Source organism: Choloepus didactylus (genome assembly GCF_015220235.1).
Source record: "Choloepus didactylus isolate mChoDid1 chromosome 11 unlocalized genomic scaffold, mChoDid1.pri SUPER_11_unloc2, whole genome shotgun sequence".
NCBI lineage: Eukaryota > Metazoa > Chordata > Mammalia > Pilosa > Megalonychidae > Choloepus > Choloepus didactylus.
In genome coordinates this window covers 3523006-3548705 of record NW_023637579.1, presented here as the reverse complement: position 1 = coordinate 3548705, position 25700 = coordinate 3523006, and the positions used below count along the sequence as shown (strand labels likewise).

The following is a 25700-nucleotide window of genomic DNA, read 5'->3' as shown; positions in this document are numbered from 1 at the left end:
ACTACTTTATTCAACAGTTACAAGCATAGCCTGCAGATGATTTCCCTGGTTAGCATTTCCCCAATAGATAAAAACCTCTTTGAATCTGAGAATCTCTTAATATAACTTTTTTTAGTATATGTACGTATGTTAATTTAATTTATGTCACAAACCTTCAATACGACTCTGTGGTAATACATATAACATAAAATTTGCCTTTTAACCATTTTTAAGTGTGCAATTCAGGGGCATTAATTTCTTTTACAATGTTGTGTGACCATCACCACTACTCTTTATTAAGACACTTGAGGATTTAATTTCTTGCTTTGAATCTTCCTTGTAATATATAAATTTATTGTAGTATATTGGATCAAAAATATAAGAATCTGGACACATAACTATGTACATGTTCCTCGCAACCAGGGTTGATGAGATGTGACTCCTCTCAAAAATGGGACCTGGTTTCCCACCGTGAGTTGGCTATAGGTGGCAAGGTACACAGTTGAACATGCTGATGGTCACCCTGAGTTCAGATGCTGACAGCTCCTCAACTACCCTCCTGTGACTGTGTGTAAGAAACTGCAACCATAAGTTGATAGCTGGATAAGTAGAAAATATTCAATATAATTCTTCACCTGGAAAATGGTTGGTATAGTCTTCAATAGCCAATAGAGAAAAAAAAAAAAACTTTATTCAGATCACTTCACTCAAGCAGCTTTGAGTTATTCTGACCATGAAAAGCCCTTGTTAAAAAAACTTGCTGTTGCTCTAATCTCAATAACAAAAAGTTGCTCTCTGCTCCCAGGAACTTTCCCAGCATTGCCTGCAGTAAGATATGAGGGATGTAACCATACGGTCTCATAATCGGGACATTGAAAAACAAGCCTGAATGAGGGGAGGGCCTGAAGATAACAAGAGATGCTGACCAAAAGCTTTCTCTCTTCTTTTTCCCTTTCTACTTTCTTCTGGCTTCTGGCCATTTCTTTGTCTGTTTGGAGTTATAAAAGCCCAAATAATTCTTCTCACTCTGAATTGGGCTCGAAAGGTTTTTCTTTCCTCCAGTTCCTTGTTGATGCGTCTTCAATAAACTCACCTTCTTACCAAGCAGAGAGACTTGTTTCTCTGTTTGATGCGGGATCAGGCGGGCCTATTTAGAACCGTGCTTTCAAAGGGTAACAAAGTCACAAGGCTTTGTATTAGCTACTGTCATTCACACTTTGTTATAGGCCCTATATCCTCCCTTAATGTTAATTATGCTTGCTGCTGGGAAAACCTATTGTGTTTTAGGAATTTAATTATCAATGCAAACTCAACATCTCCACTGCTGGTAGATCAGCATTCTCAAAATTAATCTAATCTAAGTCAACATTTCTTCCTAATTAATGTGCTAAGTAAAATATAAAGAGAATAATATACTTTCTTAAAGTTGACATTTCTGTGTGTGCACGCATGTACCAAAGTTTTTGTGTGTGAGTGTTGTTTATCAAACTGAAAGTTAACATCAATGAACAAAGCTGAGGAAAAGTTCAATAAAATGAAATAAAAATGTAGCATCTGGCCTTTTCAAATAATATTTTATTTTATTCAGGGTATTCTAACAGCAGAGCAGAACAAAAAAATTAGGCATAACTGCTAAAAATAATAGGCAAATGTTGAGAGTAAACAACAAAATTTTTATTTAGACAAGTCAGAAAAATCAATTGGAAATATATTTGAAACATCAGGACAATTCAGTAATGTGACTAATTATAAAATAAATATACAAAATATAAAAAAAATCTAACTATAAAATTAGAAATTTTAATTTATAAGAGTCATAAATGCAACAACCTGAAAATGTATACAAATAATTTTTTTAACAATGTTCATGAGACACATGAAGAATACACATAAAGCTATGCAACTCTAGTGTAGGACATGAAATAATTAAAATGCATGGTATTTGTTTGGAATGTGAACTCTCAGTATTATATAGATATTGATTACTCCTAAATTAACTGAATAATCATTTAAAATATCATACTTTTCTCAGTTATCCCACCAATGACATTGATTCTCAGGAAATAGTCACAAAATTTCCTTGCAGCACCGCTTATACCAAAGAAAAACTTGTAATCTTACATTAATCCTAATTGGATTGGGCAAATTAATTGTTTCTTAATTTCATGCAATGGAATATGAGGCAGCCATTGAAAATAATAATTTAGTGTTCAATATATTCGTGGCCACTACATTGTTTTTTGTAGGAAACCCCAATTTAATATATATACTGTGTATACTGTGATACAGCTCACCCATAAGCATTGGCCCATTGCCCCTTCTCTGTCACTCCATGCAGCAGGATTTCACACACTCACCCTATTTACCAAGTGTGGCCATAATATTTGCTTTGACCAATGGAATGTGAATGTAGATAATATTCATTGTTTCCAGCAGAAGTTTAAAAAACACCCAGCCCCTTTCCCTCCACTCTGCTGGCCAAGAGATGTACCAGGCAAAGTCTGTTCCATCAGCTTCGGCACAGAGAGAACATGATATAGTCCAGCCTGGTGGAACCACAATGATCTACAAATTCAAAAACAATCCAGTAAAATCCCAACAAACTTTTGGTAGGAATTGTGAAGCTGATTCTAAAATCTATTTGAAAATTAAGATGACCTAGAAGAGTCCAAACAACTTTGGAAAATACAAACTGGGAAGACTAAAACTACCCAATCTCAAAATATATAAAATACAGTATTCAAGACAATATGGGATTAGCATAGATATAGACAAAATACAGAGCCTAGAAATACACCTATGCAAATATTTCAGTTGATTTCAACAAAGGTGTTGGGGCAATTTAAAGAAGAGAAGAACATCTTTCCAAAGAATGTTATTGGAATAACAGAATACCAGTTTGGGTAAATGTGAACTTCCACCCTTACTTCACACCATATACAATTATTAACATGAAATGGATCACAGACCTAAAATCTAAACCGAAGCTCTGAAATATTTAGAAGAAAGCATAGAAGAAAAAAAAATTTCTTAAACATGGTACAAAGAAAAAATTGATAAATTGGACTTCATTGATATTTTTAAACCCCTGCTTTTCCAAAGACACTCTTACGAAAATGAAAATGTTGGCCATAGAATTGTACATACTATGTGACATATATATATATATATATAAAACAAAGGAATTGCATTCAATGTATATGAAGTCTTACAACTCGGTAACAAGATGACAAGCAAACTAATTTTTAAAATGGGCAAATGATTTTGACAATTCACAAAAAGTATGAATAGGCAATAAACACATAGTGTAATAAGCACATAAAGCATTCCCTAATCATCAGGGAACTGCAGATCAAATTGTAAAGCTATCTCACCATTGCACACCCATTTTAATGGCTTTAATTGAAATATTGGCATAGCCCAAGTTTAGCAGTTATGCTGGTAGTATGATTGTTGAACAATCGCAACTCTCATACGTTGCTGGTGTGCATGTAAAATGGTACAACCACTTCGGAGAACAGTCTGTCAGTTTCTTATGAAGATAAGCATACAATTACCATATAACCCAGAATATTCAAAAACATTCATACCCGCTTCATTCATAAAGCCAAAAGCTATAAATGCCCCCATGTGACCATCAACACATGATTTGATTGACAAATTATGGTACACACATACAGTTATATACTATTCAACAATAAAAAGGTATAAACTCTTCTGATCTATAGTTAAGACAAAGCACATCAGTGGTTTCTAGGACTGGAGGAACTGAATAAAAAGAGGATGATGAAACTTTCTGAGATAACAGAAAATCCCTATATGTTGATTGGGTGGTGATTGCATGTGTGAATGCATTTGACAGAACTCATCTAACTTTAAAGTGGTTGCATTTTCTTGTACAGAATTATAACTCAGTAAAGTCGATTAGAATATAAATTAAAAGTACAAATATTTACATACATAAGAAAATAAATTAGCCTTTAGAAAGTAGTTTACAGGTTAAAAAGTACTTTTACAATAGTGATTTTACTGGTCTTCACAAACATAAGATCATTATATTTTTAATTCTTCTTAGTTGAGAAACAATCTCAGAAAGATTAAGTGACCTGCCCAGGGCTTATAGTTAACAAATATGTCATATTTAGGCCTTTGGACTCCAGTATTCTTTGTACTGAACAGTATTATTCATGAGTCCTTTGTCTGTCCCTTCTGCTATAATTCCATGTTGTTAAACAAAGTAAAATTACTCAGTCTTATTTTAAATATGATATTTATTACATATCAAAAATAACTATAAAAGCATACAGAGTCATTTCCTAAAATTGGATGATTTCCACAAGATTGGCATATTTCTGACAGGGTGGATTTTCTAGAATCGCAAGATTCTATTAAGTTATTCTTCTGCACATTGAAATCACTCCAAAGGATTACTAGAATTATTCCAGGGTAGAAAATTAAAACTTGTATAAAGCAAATAGTTTAGATAAAGATCCTTTTCTTATTGATAATTGTCAATGAACAAAATATCAGTATTTTGTAACTATATAGAAAAATACATCATGAATGGTTTGTCAGTTAAGACCTCTGCATTCTGACGGGGAAGTTGGATTATGATTTTAAAATGCCTTGGGAATGAAAATGTAAAAAGATGGATTATTCACCAGCCTGCCCAAATTTTAAGTCCAGACAATATGTCTTCTTATTAGTAAAAGTACAAGTTACTGGTATGCTGTAAACAAAGCTGAAAATACACACTTATTTCCCATTTTTTAAAATACTAATCTTTTAACAGAATCATCCAATTTGCTGAATATACTGTCTGAGAAAGGAAAAAAGTGGCAACTGAACCTGGTTTGTTTCATCTTGTTTTTATGATGTCACAGTTACTCCTCTCAGCTACTCCTCTCAGGTCAGTATCAAAAAACAATACTCGATACTTGTATTATTACCACAAGTTTACATGCAAGAATTTCCAGTATATGGAAAAAGGCAAAATTGAAGTAAATATCAGGTTAGCAAAAAGTCTGGCCACCCACCAGTTCTATATTTTTAAGAAGTTCATTGAGTGGATTACACTTTAAAAATGAAACAAGTAGGATTGGAAATGTTGATATTCTATTTTGGGACAGCAGGTTTAGGAACAGAAGATTCCAGAACACAATCTGTAAAGATTCTATTGGATGCTTATTGTCCTAGGAAAGTTTTCCACCTCATCCATGTCCCCAAACCTTACAAACAAAAGATGTAGAATAATCTATGTCATTGGATCAATTTATATGGTTTACCCCAAACAACAGAGATATCATGTTTCATATTTGCCTAAGGCAATACAGCACAACAACATCATTTTTAATCTCTGGGCTGAAGCAGGTGATTCATGAGCTGCTGAGAGAGGATTTCCTGGATTCTCCTTCTGGGTCATGTTCATTACCAGGAAGGTGATGAGGCCACAGGAGGGTCTCTAGCAGGGAAACACAGTCTCATAATCATGCTCGTGGATGCTGGAAGCAGGCCTAGAAACACAGGTTGTCTTGAGAAGGGCATATTCTGTTTCTGATCCATCTCTAAACTGCCTCACTCTCTTTGTGGTGGAGTCGATATTTTCATAGCCATCATCAGTGGAGCTCAGGGAGGGTCTCCGATGATGACTGTGATTAATGACTGTGTAGCATACTTCTTCATAGCCACTGCCATCCTCATTTTCCTGCCAAGCAGAAGGAGAAAAGAAATCAAGGATCCAGGACCATCCATCAGATATGAACCCGAGTGCCTGCCCCTCTTCCTTCTGTGCCTTTGCCCAGGGGAAGATGCTTTTACACCTCAGGTGTCCAGAAGCACTGGCTCCAGGTAGCTCCAGGTCCCAGTGTCTTTTAGACTTCATTTTAGCACCGTGTACTGTGCTTCATGCCACTACACAATCTACTCTTATGCCCCCACCCCCCAAAAAAGGAGGGAAGAAGGACCCTATCATTTCACTGATCATCTGGAGAGAGCAATCATGTACTTTAGGTCACACATGTTGACCAGTGATATATGCAACTATCAGGCCTCAATAAATACTTAGTCTGAAAATACATTTTCAGAAGGTAAAATATGACTAATAAAATTTAGAGTTTAAACATGTTTTCAAGTACACAGGCAAAGAAAGAAAAATTAAAACATTAAGATGGTATGCACTAATTAAAAGGAATAAATTTTTTCATGTTTTTTATTTCCTCTATGTCCATAAATATAAATGTTAATTCCTGCACACAAGAATTGGAAAGGAATGTGGAATGCTAAAAAGAATTGATGTTTTAATGGTGATGGGATTCTGAGTGTAAATTTATTTGATTTAACTTGTTTTTGTTATAATTTAGAAAATTAATACGAGACTCCAGAAGATTTGAGACCACAATGAGAACCTGGCAGACGTCTGAGCCAGTTAAGGCACTTTTCAAGTTGAGATTCCCTTCCATTACTGCATAAAAATTTCCAAATAAATTATTTTAAATGTGTAAGATGTCTGTAAGTCCCTTCAGGAATTGCAAGTAAAGAAAGATTTATAGCAATGCTTAAAAAAATCATCTTTATTTTGGCATTCATAAGAAAAATTTAATGAAAATTTTAATTACCTGATAAGAAGTGGATGAAACATCTTGACCTGGAAGATGGGGAAGGGAAAAAAAAAAAGCAACCTAAGACTTTGTACCATCACAGTGGGGAGAGAAAAGTGAAAAGGATGGAATGCAGAGATGAAACTACAAACAATCCCTGAATATCTGCCTGCCTGGCATGTTATAATTCAGATTCTCAAAGCTGACTGCAAGATCAAGAAAGAACATATGTTTTGAGGCAACAAGGATACTATTTCCACTATGTAATTGAACACATACCAAGTCTGGTCAATAAAGTAGATTTTGAAACTCAGTGACACAATTTTATCAACATTGTAACAGTGATACAATGTTATACAAAACATTTTTATACAAAACAATTTTATACAAAACATTGTAACAATGATACAATTTTATACAAAACAGTGATACAATTTTATCTGACAGTAAAGCATGCCAAGTGTCAATAGAGAATAGTTATAGCTGGAAATTTAAGAGATTTTGCTATAAAAGTATCACAGAAAAGGCATTTAATATTTCAAGAGAACAATCATTGTAGAGATTGGTACAGAAAAAAATGAGTTACTAATTATTTAAAATTACTTACAAAAATATAGACCCAAGTTGATTAAATTTCATAAAGACTACAGCAATTTACACAAATTAACCTGAGAATCACTTTTTAAGTGCAATTTTATTGGGATATATTCACACACCATATAATCCATCCAAAGTATACAATCAATGGCTAATATAATAATATCATCATATATTTGTGCATTCATCACCATAATCAATTCTAGAACATTTTCATTAATCCAAAATAAAGAAAAAATTAAAAAAGAACACCCAAGACATCCCATACCCTTTATTCCTTCCCTATTGTTTCGATATATTTTTTGTCTTTATTTTATTACTCATCTGCCCATACACTGGGTAAGGAGAGTGTCAGTCACAAGGTTTTCACAATCACACAGCCAAGTGATAAAAGCTATATAGTTATACAAGCATCATCAAGAATCAATTCTACTGGGTTACAGTTCAGCACATTCAGGTATTTCCTTCTAGCTACTCTAATCACTAGAAATTAAAAAGGAATAACTATATAATGCACAAGAACAATCTCCAGGGTGACCTCTCGACTCCATTTGAGATCTCTCAGCACTGAAACTTTATTTTATTTCTCTTCCCCCTTTTAGTCAAGAAGACTTTCTCAATCCCATGATGTCATGGCCAAGCTCATCCCCAGGAGTCATGTCCCACGTTGCCGGGGAGATTTACACCCCTGGGAGCCATTTCCCACATATGGGAGAGGGTATGGAATTTACCTGCAGAGTTGGCTTAGAGAGAGAGGCCACATCTGAGCAACAAAAGAGGTTCTCTGGGGGTAACTTTTAGGCATAATTGGAAGTAGGCTTAGCTCCTCCTTTGCAGGAATTAGTTTCATAAGGGCAAGCCCCAAGATTAAGGGCTTGACTCCTTAAATTTGGAGTTCCCAATGCCTGTTAGAATATTTGGAATTCCTCAAGTAAGAAAGTTTAATATTTCCACATTTTTCCCCAGTCCTCGATGGGACTTTGCAAATACTTTTGTATTTTCTGCTCAAAGTATTCTGGGATGTATTGGGGTATTACATTAACCTGTGCAAGATCTCATTCCCTATTCTAGATTCCATGTAATTATATTGTTTAAATAAACTGATCATACAGGTTACATTACATAGTATGCTACAGAGAATATAAATTTTGTACCACACAAACATCTCTTAAATAACATTAAAACTCATGAATAGATGTAACTGGTGTAAGAGCTTGCAATCTAGGAACCTTTACAATAAGCCTTATTGAATACTCTGTACTCCTGCATCATCAACTGTCCAATCTCTGCCCATGTGAGAACCACTTTTGATATTTTTTTTTTAATAAATCAGAATTACAGAGATCATACATAATATTAATTATGGCAAATATCCCTGTTTAAAAAAGAAAATTGATTTGGAAATCTACAACCTAATAAACTTGATGGTGGTTCTTAGCAAAATCTTACAGTATATTAAAGAATGTTTTTAAACAAAATTAAGAATTTCTAATTAAAAAATAGAAGTCATTTTCAATGCTCTTATTTCACATATGAATTGCTACATATGTTCATATAGTCCTGTATCTTTACAATAGTCATATTTAATTATTTAATTGAACAAACATGCTTTGATTTAATATATTTTTGTATCAATTCTGTTGCCCAAACACAATTCAAGCATAGCACTGGAGACAATGCTTTGGAGAGCAAAGTCTCAGTGTGAAGGACATGACAAAATCAGGATTATTGAGTGAAATAGTTTCACCTACTGGTGTTGAAGATGTTAAAATATTTAGGAACAATCAGATTAAGCCTCAAATTGAAAATGTGGAACCTGCCATGACTCTGCTAATCACCAGTTGAATTAATGCTCCAACTGGGTCTTTTACTGAAGTTCAGGGCATCAGCCTGGAAAGAACATTAGACTTATAGTCAGAAAGGGAATATTAGAGAGAATGTCTGATGACTGTAATTACGCTAAATCCCAGGCTCCAGCAAGTCTCTCTTGTCAGATGAGGCACTCCCTCCAGGCCTGAATAGTGAGGCTCTTCCTCCCTTCCTTGAAATCCCTGGAGAAGTAATCTTGCAAAGGAAAGCCAACTATTACACCTTACCAGGACTACCTCATTGTACTCATACTGAAAATGAGAATCAGATCCAAGTATTCCCTTGAATTGGTGGATTATGACAGACAGGGAATATTTACTCTACAAAACTGACTAACTGCCAAAATCAAGTAAACAGAAAAATGAATTCACCCACATTGTGTGGTTATTGAACGGACTCAGTGGGTCCTGGACTGGGGAGGGAAACACTTACAGTTGAGGGGACTGAATGTCTTGATATCGGTGCACTTTCCAGAGAGTCTGGGCTCCACGTGCCAGCTCACACAGCTGAGAATATTTCCAACCACTGGTGTAGGAGCCTGGAAAATGGTCTTAGTCATGGCCATGTCAAATGGCATTAATGTTCCAGACTGTATTAGTTTGCTATTGCTACTCTAACAAATCACCCCAAACTTGGTGGCTTAAAGCACCACAAATTTATTAATTTATAATTCTGGATATCAGAGGTCCATTGGGTTCAGGTCTCAGGGGTCAATAAGGCTCTCTTGGAGGCAGGGCTGCATCCCTTCTGCAGGCTCCAGGGAAGAATCTGTTTTCTTGGTTTTTCCAGCTTCTAGAGGCCATGGAGAATCCTTGTCTCACGCCCTCCTTCTATCTTCAAAACCAGCAATGGCAGGTTTGCTGCACCACTCTAACACTGCCTCATCTGCTCTCCTCTTCCTCCTTTTAAGGACCTTGGTGATGACATCGTGCCCACCCAGAAAATCCAGGGTAATCCAGGAAAATGTGTGTGTGTGTGTGTGTGTGCATTTTACACTACATCATATCTATATATATAGTGCTGGTTTGTATATATCATGTCCCCTAGAAAAAGCCATATTCTTTAATGCAATCTTGTGGGGGCAGACATATTAGTGTTGATTAGGTTGGAGCCTATTGATTGTTTCCATGGAGATGTGACTCTAACTGTGGGCAAGACCTTTGACTGGATAATTTCCATGCAGGTGTTACCCCATCCATTTGGGGTGGGGTGTTAATTGGATCACTGTCATATAAAGGAATTCACAGACAGAAGAACTTTAGAGCAACTGAGAGTGACATTTTGAAGAGCAGCTGCAGCTAAGAGAGGACAAAACACCTTAAGAGCAACACTTTGCAGAACACAATTTTGAAACACAACCTGGGAGCAAGCAGACACCAGCCACGTGCCTTCCCAGCTAACAGAGGTTTTCCAGCACCAATGGCCATCCTTCAGTGAAGGTACCCCATTGTTGATGCCTTACCTTGGAAATATTATGATCATCAAATTAGCAAAGAGTTGTTTTTTAAAAACAAGATATGCAGTAAAATTCACTGCTGCATCTGCATCTGAGAAACACATTTTGAAGATGGCTGTTGGAAGCTGACACTGACATTTTGGAGAATGCCATTTTGAAATGCAACCTGGGAGAAAGCAGATGCCAGCCACGTGCCTTCCCAGCTAACAGGTTTTCCGGACATCATCTGCCATCCTCCAGTGAAGGTACCCAATTGTTGATGCCTTACCTTGGACACTTTATGGCCTTAAGTCTGTAACTTTGCAACCAAATAAAACCCCTTTATAAAAGCCAATCCATTTCTGGTGTTTTGCAAAAGGAAGCATTAGCAAACTGAAACATATATATATATGTATATATATATAATAAACTACATTGTGTGTGTTGTGTATCCATTCTTTTGCAGTCTAAGTATGTTTCTAATATATTTTTTCCCTTTTTTGTAACATTATAATACTTTATTCACTCAGTTAACACTTCATTTGGAGCATCTACTGTGTTCCAGGACATTCCAAATTCTAAGTTACTGTAACAGAAAAAAAAAAAAAACCACATAAAATCCCTCTCCTTGTGTGCTTACATTATTATAGATTAAGACAAAAATAAAATAAAGAAATAAAATAAGTAGTACTTCAGGATATGGAAAATATTATGGAGGAAAACTTTGAAATGGAATGGAGATGGAGGGGTTATGAAGAAAGCAGTATAAAATAGTGATCAGGAAAGACTTGTGGGAAGATGGCATTTGAACAAAGACACAAATAGAGAAGTCAGTAATTTGGATGTCTGGGGAAGAAAATAATAGCAGAAGCAACTGCAATACAGAGAAACATGCAGAATGTGTTGATATGCCTGCCCATCTGAGGAAAAGCCATAGGGCTCAATGGGACCAGAGAAGGGTGAGCAAGGAGGGGAGTAATGGGAAAGGCGGTAACAGAGATCACTGTCAGGAAGCAGCCATTGTGTGACCTCACACCCCTCCAAATCAGAGCCCTGGGCCCAGAACATTCCCTTATTTGGAGGCTGGGAAGTGAGCTCATGCTCGGCCCAGGTCCTTCTCCCTTACAGAGTGATCCTTCCTTGCCCAGGCTTGGTGATCATCTTGGCTGCTGCTGAACCACACGTGTCATATGGCACCTGCCCAACCCCAGCAGTCTATCTGTTCTTAGACAGGAGGGAGTGGGTTTTCCCACATTGCAACCCTAGAGGGTTGTGCACAATTCAACACCTGCATCCATTGTTGGAAGGGAACCACTGGTCAGGGGAGACCAATGCCCAGTATGAAAGCTGACTTTGCTCTGCCTCATCTCTGTGTGAATAAAAAGTTGTTCCAACCTGTGCTTGTGTGTCATGTCTTCCTTGGCAACTGTGATACTGCAGTATCATGGAGTGGGCAGAAGTGTTTGGACTGGTGGCTGCCACACTTAGGACCTTTGCCATCTTCCACACAGTGGGCCTGTCATCACTGAGTACAGCAGTTTCACTTGTAATTGTAGTTGTTATTCTAGCTTATTTATTTTACTTGTTATTATAGTTATGTTAACTCAGCAATTTATATTGCTGCTGTCAGCAGACACTTGCCCTTAATTTATAGTCCATTTGTTTAGCTCATTTCCATTCCTTTATTGTTATTGTGGTTGTTATTTAATGTTAACTGAGGGTTTAATGGCATTGTTGTAATCAGATGCCTTCCTTCCCCCTCATTTACAGCCCAGTTGTGCTTAGCTTATTTCCATTATCTTATGTCAACTGAGCAATTTATAACACTGCTGTAAGCAGACACCTACCACGAACTTACAGCCCATCTGTTTAGCTTATTTCCATTGCTTTACTGATTATTGTGGATGTTATCTAATGTCAGCTGAGTGACCTATAACACTGCTGTAACCAGATCCTTGGCTGTCACTTACAGCCCTTGTTCCCAGACAGTTTGTGTTTATCCCTGCTGGCTGTTGTCAGTTTTCAAGGGCTGCTCATGCCTGCACTTGCACACTTGCTATTAGCTATAACTGAAACACAACCAGTCAATATATACCAACTGAAATAACATCACTATCTCCACCTCCCTTTATTTGAATCCCATAAAAATCCTAAGCTCTTTAGGCCTGGGATGACAGATTTGGGCTTTTCTTTCCTACTGTCTACACTTGGCTGCCATGTAATAGAACATTTTCTTTTCTTGAAATCCTGGTGCCACGGCATTGATTCTGTGCATGTCAGTCAATGAGCCCTTGCTCTATAACAGGCTTTCTTCACTGGAATTGGTAGCCAATGCTTCCTTGTGCAATAGTTAAGAATGGCAAGTTGCATATGGCCCTGCAGGCCAATGTAAGAATTGTAGGTTGTACACAAACTCCCTGACATTGGAAGCCAATGGAAGGGAAGGTTTTGTGCCAAGTAGTACCATGATCTCACTCAAATTTTAAAAGAATTAGCATAGTTTGCATCTTAAGAAAGACTGTGAGTGTGCAGAAGAGGTTAAGTGTAGTAATGGGGAAAACATCTTAAATTCAGTTTCTTCAGGAAAGAAATGGGAAAGAGGAATTGAAGGCAAACAATGGGTAATGAGTTCAAGAAATATTGTCATAAAGAGAAGAAGTGACAGTACTGGGGAAGTGAAGCAAAGTGAGTTTAATTCTCAAAGAAATAAATTATAGCATTGCTAAATAAATCAGAAATAAATTAGAATGAAAAACTAATAGGTTGAAAGAAAAGAGAGTCCTGGTGTGATGCACTCGAATATGTAAACGGGAAATAGAATCTGTGTGGCCGATAGACTGTGGACAGTTACCCAAGAGACAGGAGAGAATGCAGAGGGAGATGCAGATGTTGTTGTGGGAACAGTGGAGTTTCTCTTCTAAATGCTTATATTTTCTCAATTAAATAGATAGCCATTAGCTGAGAGTAAAAACAGAAGTTTTGTGTGGTAGAAGGGAAGAGAAAGTAAAAAAGAGTGTTTCAGGAAAGTAAGCAGATACACACACTAAGGAAAGGTAGTATGGTTGCCAAACAGTACTAACATCATAAATTTAAAATGAAAGTTGGTGTATTTTTCCCATTAAATGCAGCTTTTCAGATGTGGGCAATGAGGGGCTGGAGAGCTGGTTGTTATCAATAATCACTTTTTGCCAAGTGGATGTGTTATGAGTTGAATTGTGCCCACACCCCCCAAAATGTTGAGTGTTTGTTCAACATTTGTTGAAGATATGTTGAATTCCTAATCCAACCACCTGGGAATGTGATATCATTTGGAAACAAGGTCATTTGGACATAAGGGCATTATTTGGCAGGAAGGGAAGTAGCTGAGATCACACTGGAGTAGGGTGACCCTAATCCAATATGACTGTCATCCTTATAAGAAGAGGGACACACAAGAGTGAAGATCCACATGTGAAGTTGGAGGCAGAACCCAAGGAATTCTTGGAGCAACCAGGAGCCAGGAGAGAGAATGGAGTAGACTCTTCCCGGAAGCTTCAGGGATGGCAGGGCACTGCCAACACTCATTTTAGACTTCTAGCTTCCAGGACTGTGAGAAATAGAAACTTCAGTTGCCTTAGGCCACCCAATGTGTGGACTTCATTCTGGCAGGTCTAGGAAACTAATACAAGGTATAAGAAGTAGGAAGAAACAAGGTTGTGGTATTTAAGGGAGTGATTATAACTGATGGTTAAACTGCAGCCACACAAAAAAGGAAGGAAAGACATGACATTAGGGCGAGTGTCATTGAAAATTTCCAGGTTAAATAGATTGTACTGTAGGGTCAAAAAATTGTAATCAGTAGACATTAGTGAAGAGCTGGAAGTATAAGAAGTGATTCCAGAGATTGACCACTTGAAAATAAAGATTACAGTGGAGTTGCCTCACTGGTAAAGACACGTTTGAGAGCAGGACCTGGAGAATGAGTGGCTGACGTAGTGTGGAGGCAAAACAAAAGGGCCCATGGCTTAGGAATGTGTATTTTGAAATGTCAAGAAAATGGATTATTGGAGAAAATGAATGGATAAAGATACAAAATGTTCAAGAGCTTAGAGATCAGTAGAGGACCATAACTAGAAGAAGTATGGGGTAAGGTTAGCAGAAATAAGTACAGGATACCCAGTTAAATTTGAATTTCAGATAAATATCACATATTTTTAGAATAAGTATGTCCTGTGAGTATTTAAGAAATACTACACTAAAAATACATGCCATTTATCTGAAAATCAAGTGTAACTCATTGTCCTATTTTGTGTGTTTTTCTTTGTTGTTAAATGTGGCAACCCTATTTTAGGGATAAAGCCTGATGATATACCATTCAAATTATTTTATGGGGAAGAGAAGATGAATTGTTGGTCCCTGTTAGAAGCAAAGAGAACCCCAACCCTGTTCCAGAGACTTCAGTTTTCTTAGGCCACCCAATGTGTGTGTCAGAGAGAGAACTTCCATTCATTGAAAGGTATTCAGGGATCAGATCCAAGGGGAGAATCAGGTTTCAATTGCAACTTGAAGTTGAAGAAAAACTTCAGAGAAAAGACTGAGGGTACAAGGTGTTTTGTTTCTGACTGAGTGATCCAGAGGGTGAAGTTAAGGGTTTAAGGAGACTGGGAGGGTCAGGAGATGGGATCAGACAGGAATGACACAGCAGCCTGGGAATCCAGGTTTTCTTCTAGATATTGACATGAACAGGGATAGTAGGAATAAGGAGATAGATTTTGATGATCTCAAGGCAGTTTGACTGTCTTAAAAGGATTAGAATGTTAAGGGCTGGGGAAAATGGTTGGGGGGTCTCACTGGGAATACCCACAGATATTGAGACCTTTTCTCATTTTTGCAAAAGAAAATATGGAAATCCAAGGAGGTGCTTCATCTTGGTGTCTTCAGAAGGAACCTAGCAGAGGAGTGGTTTTATGCATTATTCTTTCAGTGCATACTAAGGCAATACTGCCCTCTTTACTAAATTTGGTAAAAAATTTTCATCTCCTATGATTATTTTTCCTAGAGAAATATGAAATATTTTACAGTTTCAATATCAAAATCCTTTGGAATTTTTGTATATTATTTTCTCCTTCAAAAACAAGAATATGGCATTTTGGTTTAGTCAACTCTTCAGTCCTGCCCATTTGAAAACTTTTGACAATATCCCCTGAAAGCTCCTACAATGACTTGTAACCCATTGAATAGCTTGTAATGTCTTTCCTGCAACCCAACAAAATGGTTACTGAAATACAACTTGCACTGGGAATGGGAAATGACAACAAAAAACTCCCAACAATATGAAGATCTGGGCTTGGTTACATCACCTGATTTGATTTAGAGGCAGAGTAGAGCCCATTAGCATTAGAAAATGTGACACAAGTGTAGCAAATTGTTTAATTAATTTTTTATCTACTGTCACTTGAACTGAAGAGGCCAGGCTGAGTAATTACTCCAATAGACTATTATGAAAAGAATGAGGAATGTAAAGACTGGTCTATGATCTGGGTACTTCTGGAGAACAGAAACAGAGAACATGCTAAAGTTGTAGTCCAGAAGTCTTGGGAAATTGCATGACATCCCTGAAATGATCTCCCTAGCATCTTAGGGCACTAGTCAAAGTAGGGGACAAATACAATTCCTTTATCTGTTTAATGGTGGGTTCAGTGGGCCCATAAACACCTCTTGGGAATTTCCACAATTCTTGAAAGCATGGTGAATATATATGTAAGGCAACTGGCAGCATCATCACATTGATTCTCCTAACGTACGCTGGCAGGATGATCCACACAGAATGTACACAAACAGGTAAAATATTAGCAGTAAAGTCACTTCCTTAGGGAACTCAGGAAACCATTTGTTTGAATATATAGAAAATGTAGAGGTGATTATTTTGATCATATCTCCACTTAATCACCTATTTAGCTGTGTCAAGGGTGGCTGGGTCTTGCACATTTTCACAGATTTAATTATATAACAACTTAATTTGTGTTTACTGTTGCAGGTGAGGTTTCTTTGTTGGACTAAAGCAATACAAAGGCAGACATCTAATAGGCCTTTGCTTTCATATGGAGGGACATAGCATAGCCTTATTGGTACATAACAAAGCTTCATCAATTTCTGTCTCTCTGGAAATACCTGTTCTGCAGGAATTCTCAGTCATTTCATTTGCCCACAGGACATAATAATGGTCCAACACACTGAGCACATAAGGCTGATGGATCCTGGTAATCAGGAAGGGTCAGATAACCTAGATGACTTTAGGCAGACCAAAGGAAAATGATGGAGCCTACAGCCAACTGAAATTAGTTGGGGTTCAATAAGCTGAATTACATCAGGATAACCCCTTCCAAATCAATTTGAATCTTCTATCCCTATGAGTCCCATAGAATTTAAGGGAATGATGCACCAGTTGGAGTTGGGCCGAGAGCAAGAGAGATCCCTTCACCCCATAATAGAAGATTAGTAAAAAGACAAAATCTGGCTCCATAAAAATATTAATAAAATAAATGAAGTTAAGTAAAACTGATCAGTAAAATAATATGTGGGAGACATAGACACATGGACATACACATGTACATGATGTTCAGGATGAACAACTGGGCATCACTGTAGATGCTGTGCATGTTAATTAAATAAGAGGATATAGTGAACAATTTAAGGTTAGAATTTTGAAATTTTTTACAACTTTTTTAAATTTTTTTTTAATTTTTTTAACTCTATAGAAAAATTAAAACAAACCAACAGTAAAAAATACATTTCAAACTAAACAAAGAATTAAGAAAAAAAATAACTTAAAATAACTATTATTTCCAATATGTCCCTGCCATACCCCAAGAAAATTAGTAAACCGTATCCAAACCAAGGAATAAGAAAAACAAATAACCTAAAATAACTACATTGCTTCCAACATCAAATTTTGAAATTTTAACAGAAAATGACAAATTTGATGAGAAATGTAACTTATGAAGCTACAAGATGAAAATATGAATACTTTGTAGCTATGAAATACTCCCATCCTAGATGCCCTCACCAGAAAATTTTACCAAAGACTAAAAGAAGTAAGATCAATCATACACAACTCTTCAAGAGAATAGAAAAATTCCGAGATGGGCCACTGAGGAGCACCAGCGTTTCATGTGTACCCAAGAAAATGTGGTGTTAGAAAGTAGTGGAGATGTGGCCAGAGATAGAAAATCAGTAGAGTGTAGTGCCAAATAAACTGATGACGGTTTCAGAAGGGAGTTATTAAGCAGCACTTATCAGTGCTAGAGATAGGGCAATTAAGATTAAGGTAGAAAATTCTCCCTCAGAGTTTGAAGTCATTAATTATCCTTGGGCAGGGGCATTTAGGTATTTGAGTTTTTTGACCATGACTCACAGTTAGAAACATAATTTACACCATGGTTTTGTACACACACATATACACCCAATTGAAGTAACTGTTTCACATAACAGGTTTATATATAGTAAAGATTACAATGCTTTTTACAAATGTTATTCTATTTACCATCATGATGATATTTGATGAAATAAATTTATTTTTTAGCCCATGGAATACACTCAGTGAGGTGGTAGCACCAGAAGCAAGTTACAGAGAAGTGAGATGTGGTTGGCAAATGCAAAACTTCAAATAAGGAGGCTTTACAATTTGTTAAAGAAGATTGTTTGTAAAGTGGGAAGACAGTTGAAGTGACAGCAAGAAAAAAGCAAGCTTCCTTTATATGTATCTACTTCTAGGAATTGACAACTTTTATTCATAATTGTACATTTTGACTAATTATATGATTATCACACCTAGACCCTATGTCAAACGGAGCAAAAACTTGAGCAAAAAAAAAAAAAAAAAAAAAAACTACCAGCTAATATTTGAAATGGCCCTGTTTTGAAATACCAATATATAAATTAAAGTCAGTAGTATTTTGGCTAATCACTTCCCATAGAAATGTATTATATGTTGCTTGGGATAAATCATATCAGAAATTACCATAACACAAAGCTTATTACTATCAGTTTTATGAGACAAAGGAAGGACTAAGACTTCTATAGTAAGTATTCTAAATGGCAATTCGTCCAGTCTTCTTCAAAAAAATATCAAGAGAAATTCAGCTAATTCGTATATTTAAATTTACAACTTCCCCAGCACAAAAAGTATTGGGAAATGATGACTTACTTTCCTTATCTTGACCTTGATTTTGTCTTTCAAATGTGGTCGTTTCCTGCCTGCAAAGAAAAGAGATAACATGAGACAAGAACTGAAGGGGGTTCTCCAAAATGAACATGCACTTCCGAGAAGTGTTTCATTGCCCGGCGCTGAAGGTCATTTTACATCAGTAAAATCAAAAGCCCTTTCTGACAAACCACCAAAACCTAGGACAGGAGCGAAAAGCGGAGAGCAGTACCCAGTACTTCATGAAAGTAAGGAATTAGTAGACTAGCAGGCCACGTGTGGAAAGTGTGTGTGCAGCAGAGTGAAATGTGAGCAATTCAAGGGAGAAGACGGAAGGTCAATGTTCTCGACTCAAGTCAGGGGGAGCTTGGTGCCAGCTTGTCTGGTTAGGGTCAGGCCGCAGGTACCGCCCGGCCCCCGACCCCGGCCCCCGACCCCGGCCCCAGCGGTGCAGCTCCCGGCTCCCCTGTGCCTCTGCGCTGCGCCCTTCCGCCCGCCCTGCTCCGCGCCTTGGACCTCCCACCGAGCCGCCGCTTCAGTCGCGGATCCCACCGCCCACCCGGTTGCGAGCGTCGCCTTCCAGGCCCGGGGCCAGTTTTTCAGATCATAAAGCCAGAAGTGGAGGCGCTCGCTCCTCAGCGCACACAGCACCTCGTCCTCCGTGTTCCTCCCGGACGGAGAAGAGCGCGCCCATCTTTACCGTCCATCTGTGTGATAATATGTGAGCGGCTCTTCAAAAACAGTGGGGACAAAATTCGAGAGGAGTATCAGCAAAAGCTCAATACCAAACTAGCCGATCAACATGAATCTGCTGTGAAATCCGCACCTGATCAGATTATGCTACACAAGCTACATGTCCAGGAGGTTTCTGGTCTATCTAAGTACCAGGTTTGACCTCAAGAGATGGCTGCTGTGTACTTTTTGCAACTTGTCTGATATCACATTGCAGCTGCAACGTTGCATCCTGAGAGCGCTTAATTGTTTCTGCAGGTCCACTTTATACAACTTGAAAGACCTTGAAGCTTTCCAGTTGCCACAGGCATATCTTTCTTTCCTGCTTATCCAATAAACAGCTGTGCCTTACTGTGATAGATTTTCCAAACAAAAAACCTGGAGCAGACCATTGTGATAAAGCAGATAGCTTAAGAAATTTCTGGAATGCTTTCATTCAAAGATTCCTTATTAATGAATGCCTTTGACTTGAATCTAACTAAAAACTGAAACCTTATTCTTTGTACATTTTCATTATGTAGTATTCACAAGCTTAATTAGAAAGAAAAAATGAAGCTAAAAAGACACGGTCTCAGGAATGTTAACTAAGAATTTATGATGTTGGGCACTGATGAGTGTAAACCAGTCATTAGGGAAACAGACATGATCTCTACAGGGATGGAAGAAGGATGAGGGACCATGGGAAGGAAGGGCTATAAACATATCACCATTTATTTCTCTGTCCCCCAAACTCCTCAGCCTAAGGGGACATGTGGAGGTGAGAAACGATGCAACTGATGACCTACCCACTTCTGACAGGGGTCAATAAATCCTGAGTGGAGACACACATGAGGCAGAGAGAAGATAATATTTGGTGAAGAGGGACCATGAAACAACTTACCATAATTGAAACATGGATCTTAGCTTACTTCTCTTCTGCACCCTCCCCCAAAAGCCAACCCTACCCCAACCCCAACCACAATTGAAACCGTAACCCTAAAGCTGAACCTAACCCTAACCCTAACCCAAACACTTACTATAACCCTAATCCTAACCCTAACCCAAACATAACACAAACCCTAAACCTAACAGTTAACCTAACCCCACCCCCACCCCCAAAGACTTTCCCAACCCCAAACCCAATACCAACCACAATAACAAACCTAACCCTAACCCTAACCTAACCCTAACCCTTACATAAACCAAATCCCAACCCCAACCCCAAAACTAACCCTAACCCTAACTCTAAATCCAAACCTAAACCCAACCCCAAACATAACCCTAACAATAATCCTAAACCTAACCCTAAACCTAACCCTACCTTAACCCTATCCCAAACCCTAACCCTATCCCAACCCCAACACCAAAGCCAACCCCAAACCTAAACCTAAGCCTAACCCTACCCCAACACCAACCCTAACCATAACCCTAAAATTAACCCTAAAACTAAGCCTAACCCTAAGCCAAAACCTAAAACCAACCCCAAACCCAAACACAACCCCATTTCCAAATCCAACCCTAACACTAACCCTAACCCTTACTCAAACCCTAACCCTAACCCTAACCCTAACCACAACCCTAACCCTAACACCAACACAAACCCAACCTCAACCCCAACCCTAAACCTAACCCTAACCCTAACCCTAACCTAAACCCAAACCCAACCCCAGCCCCAACACTAAATCTATCACCAAGCCTAACCCTAACCCTAAACGAAAGCGCTGTCTCTCACAGATACATACAAACACACCATTTGATTATGCAAATGACCTGCTTTGATTCCAAATACTAAGCACAATGTTGCAAAAATGGAACTGAATAACAAAAACATATTGAAGGCAAATAATAAATAATTATCAGAAGAGACATTACTTGAAATAATATAAAAAAGCTACCTAATATTTAAATACATTCTATATGTAATTATAGAGAAAACACAGTAAAAACACACCTCAGAGAGATAAAGAAATAAAATAATTTATTCACAATGATAATTTAAATGATTCAAAGAAGAACTAAAATAGTAAACTGAGAAGGAAAGTGAGTTGTCATAAATCAGGAAAATATTTGAAGGAAATAATGAAATCTTTTAGGGAAACTGAACATTAGAAGCAGCAATAAATAAATCCAAATACTTCTAAAAACAGAGCAGTGGCATGTGAAGTATGCTTATAATGAAAATTAAATAGTAGAAAACTAGAAGATAGAATGACTGGATAAAGGATGATAATTGTGAAAAAAAAAAAAAGACAATACACACAATTGGTATACCTGAAGGTAAGAACTGAGCAAATGAAACAAATGTATTCTAAGATCTAATCACAGAAAACTCCTGAAAAAAATAAATATCTTGACTCTGAAAAATTGATTACACACAGAAAAAAGAAACTCATATGAAACACTGGTTATATCCTGGTTTCTCAACTTCAAGGATAAAAAATGAATCCATGGGGAAAGTATCTAAAACCAAGTTGCCCTAGTTGTCCAAGGCTACTATGAAAAAGACCACAGAATGGGTTGGCTTAAAGAACAGGAATTTATTGTCTCACATTTTGGAGGTCAGAAGTCCAGTGTTTTCCTTGAACTCTGCACCCTTCAGGGGGTGGCTCAATCATGTCACCTTCCATGCCCTCCCCTGGTCTCTACTCCCCTGCTCAGCAATCTCTTTAAAGGACCCCCATCATAATGGAGTAAGGCCACCCCACTCAGCGTGGCCTCACCTTGACACACAACACTCAAAGCCCAGACATCGCTTCATGGAGCTGTGATTCAGTCCCCGACATGAGTCATCACATATGGGGAATTAAAGGAGCCAAGACTCGACATCAGGAGACAGGAGCAAAATCCACAGAATTGTTAGGGGAAATGTATGAGACCAGGACTGTATTATTAGCCAAGGAAAGAAAAATGCATTGTCAAATATATTACTTCTCAGAGGATATAAGACTTATGAGTCTTTTAGGGAAAAACAAAACTCTACAATAATATCATTTGAACCTTGTAAAATACAAAATCATGTTATAAGCAGGTGTTGAAAGAGGAGCTCCAACTGTCATAAATTGTTACACCCAAAAACATTTATAACCAATATGAAGCAAAGAAAAAGAAAGCATGAAAGTTAACTCTAACACAACAGTAGTAAATTAATTTCTCTCAGTCAATAACAAAAAGCAGAAAAACTAAGACACAATATCTGAAATATATAATTAATAAACTTTCTCTAATAAATTTCAAATGTATGATCTTTGAACAAAAGAATGCACAACATTTTCAGAAACTCATGGGGCATAATAACTAATATAATACTAGCTAATATATATCAAGTACTAGTGGAAGCCAAGCATTATGCTAAAGAATATGCATTGATAATTTTCTATTTTATTTTCACAATCAGAATCTAAAATAGTTGTATTTTAAACTCAATTTACAAACAAGGAAACCAAAATTTAAAGAAGGTGAGTAGCCTGTCCCAAATTTGGTATAAAATACATGACAAAGAACACTTCAATAAAATTCACAACACAGAATGCACAGATACTGGTAATAATGCAATAAAAATATAACTTAATATTAAAAATGTAAAACAAGTTTTGAAATGAAGAACTACTCAGATCTAAAAATAAATAAAAAAAGCAAGGTAGCAAAATATCTGTACTTTTTGGACAATAGTATTTCCTTTGACAGCACATAAGATACTGCTGAAATATTATTTAGAGAGAAGGTTTTATTCTTATTTGCTCCCACTACTAAATAAGAAAAACTGGAAATGAATGAATGAAGTCTTGAAGTCAAATCAGTTAGAATAGGAAAAATTTTTTCAAGTGCAGGAAAACAAACAAAAAATCAGTAAAGATAAAAGCACACAATACTTTGACATTCTTGAAAAAAGCAAACTATAGAAATCAGATCAGTGTTTGCCAAGGGTTGGTGATTACAGGACTGTATATGTATATGTATATGCTTTTCTAAATGTATCAAACTGTTTACCCTAAAAGGATGAATATTACTATATTATATTACTATAACCACAAATTTTAAAAAGTTAAATGACTTGAAAGAGCTGATACTGCCTTCTATGTAAATATGTTTTAGGCATGATTTAAATGAAGAATATGATATTCTGGTAAAAAAAAATTGTTTCAAGAAGATACAAAAATCTTGACTTTATTCAAAAAGCATCATCCTGTGAAAGAACCCAAGAAGATAACTGAATTCAGTTCTGGCCCATGAAAGAATTATAGGCATTTATAATCAATTGGTCGACTGCAATTTCCTGTGATAGTCAAACCAGTCCAGACTTCTCCAAGCAGACTGGTTACATTTCCATGAGGCGCACTCATAAAATTTCCTTGGATGGGGACACCCTGAGACATCTAATTTATTTTTATTTAAATAGAAGTCGTTGTCTGCAAATAGTTTGGAATAAAGTTTGATTTGCCTGCCTTTGAAAATGTTAACTTAGATTCTGATATCCAGGAAAGAATCAGAGAATAATACTTGGTCCAGAACTCATTACAGAAATGATTCCACAAAATCCTAGTTTAAATGACTTGATATGATACTGTACACAATGATTAGTGGCAAACTGAGTAAATAAGTTTAATTTAGTTTAATTCACCAGATCTTTCCTCTTTCCTCTCAAGCAACAATTTTTAAAGTGGTGTAGCAAAGAGTCACCATATTCAACCTGGCTACTAAGGATACACTGTCTCTGAGGATTCATACGTCGGACCAACCTATTTCTTTGTGCAGAGAGAGTGTAGGTGAAACACTCAGGAAATGGCTGAAGCCTGTATTTAGGCTCTGCTCCTAAGTACTGCACTCTCTCCTGCCATGTAGGAGAAGAGGCCATCTCAGAGAAAGAAACCCAGATCTTGAGATGAAAATATCAGAAAAGAGATTGAACACAACGATATGAAAGCCATGATTGCAAAATAGGGGAGGGTGCTTCTGTTAATCTAAGCCTGGGCAGGATGTCAGTGTTCAAATATCTGTTGATTTTTCCATCTCTTTTTTTTTTTCTTTTTCCATTGAGTGGCTTGTAAGTGTTGAGCAACAGAGAAGTGATAGAAATCAAACAGCCCTGGTTAACACCTCAAAGAGAACGTAAGTGAAAAAGCTAAACTAACAAGTGTACTTACAAGTTGAGGTTAAGGTCATGGCAAATAAAATAGGGTGCAGTGCAAGAAAACCATGGAGTTTGGAAAATGATGTTCTTACATAGTGTAGTCAGGAGAGCCTCTCCAGGGAGAACGTGAGGGCCAGCTTTGATATGAGGAGATGCTGCCAAGCAGTCCAAACACAGCAAATAAACACATCGTGTGCGAAGATGTTAAGAGAGAGCATAACTCAAGGCACTGCGGTGAGAATGAGCTCTGCAGCTTGAGCTCTAAATAAGACAAAGGTGCCTGGAAAATAACTGGTGAGAGGTGAGCAGGAGTCAAACCTTATAAGATCATAGCACTTGTTGGAGAAGTTTTAATTTTATCCTGGGCATGATGATGGATCCACTGAAGGGTCTTCCACAAACAAATGACATGATTAGAATTACATTTTCAAGATTATTCTGGCTGGTATATGAGGAATAGTTTAGAAGGGTGGCCATTGCAAATAACCAACCAAAGACAAAATCTACTCTTCTACCTACATTTTTGTGTGCTTGCTTTATATAAACATTAAACACACACACACACACACACACACACACACACACGTGCACTAATATATTGCTTCTCATTTAGAGTCATAATCTAACTGACAGCCAAGTCTTAGAATTAATCTCCAAGGACTTGTTTTCAATTTTGGCTCTAAGAGGCCAAGATATTTGTTCTATTGGGAAAGAGATTGTGGAAGAAAATCTCAGAGAAAAATGTTCTGTTTTGCTGTTTTCTTACCGTCTCCTTATCACTTCTGGAGTTACCTTCTTGTGCATCTTTTGATTCTCTCCCAGGCAACTAAATGGAAACACAGGGGTAAAAAAAGTCATCATTACCTCCTCCAAATGTTTTCACCCTCTTTTCTAGCTTCACTAAAATCATTAAAAATGAGCCTGTGTTCTCTTTATGCCTTCAAAACTGACAGACAGCCACAGATACAGAGTACATTTCAGCTACCAAAGGAGAGATATTGTGTGGTATCACTAACATGAACTCAGTGAAAAAACATAAAGTAAGTGCCTTATATTATAGAATATAGGGGACCTAGAGAGAGACAGCAGCTAGTGAAGTTGGAATGATAATCCAATAAGGACAGATGAGATATTGAGGGTTATCTTAATGATATGGGAATGCTCAGGTGTGACTATGGTTCGTAAATTTTCTTTTGGTATGGT

General features: G+C 37.2%; 1 protein-coding gene across 1 annotated transcript; it reads right to left on the bottom strand.

Moving 5' to 3' along the window:
- Positions 1-5312: 5312 nt before the first annotated feature.
- Positions 5313-25318, bottom strand: GCSAML (germinal center associated signaling and motility like). The gene is made up of 4 exons (XM_037823328.1): positions 25264-25318; positions 18662-18711; positions 6594-6622; positions 5313-5683 (listed from the first exon to the last, which is right to left on the bottom strand). The coding sequence occupies exons 1-4, from the start codon at positions 25299-25301 to the stop codon at positions 5441-5443; spliced, it is 360 nt and encodes a 119-aa protein (XP_037679256.1). The 5' UTR covers positions 25302-25318; the 3' UTR covers positions 5313-5440.
- Between the last annotated feature and the right edge of the window lie 382 nt (positions 25319-25700).

Bases quoted from the DNA above. Each gene is read 5' to 3' on its own strand.
- GCSAML (XM_037823328.1), bottom strand. From the start codon at position 25,301: ATGCACAAGAAGGTAACTCCAGAAGTGATAAGGAGACG. The intron at 18,712-25,263 runs GTAAGAAAACAG...TTTTCTTTGCAG, and splicing joins CCAGAAGTGATAAGGAGACG to GCAGGAAACGACCACATTTG. The intron at 5,684-6,593 runs GTAATTAAAATT...TCTGCTTGGCAG, and splicing joins TTTCATCCACTTCTTATCAG to GAAAATGAGGATGGCAGTGG.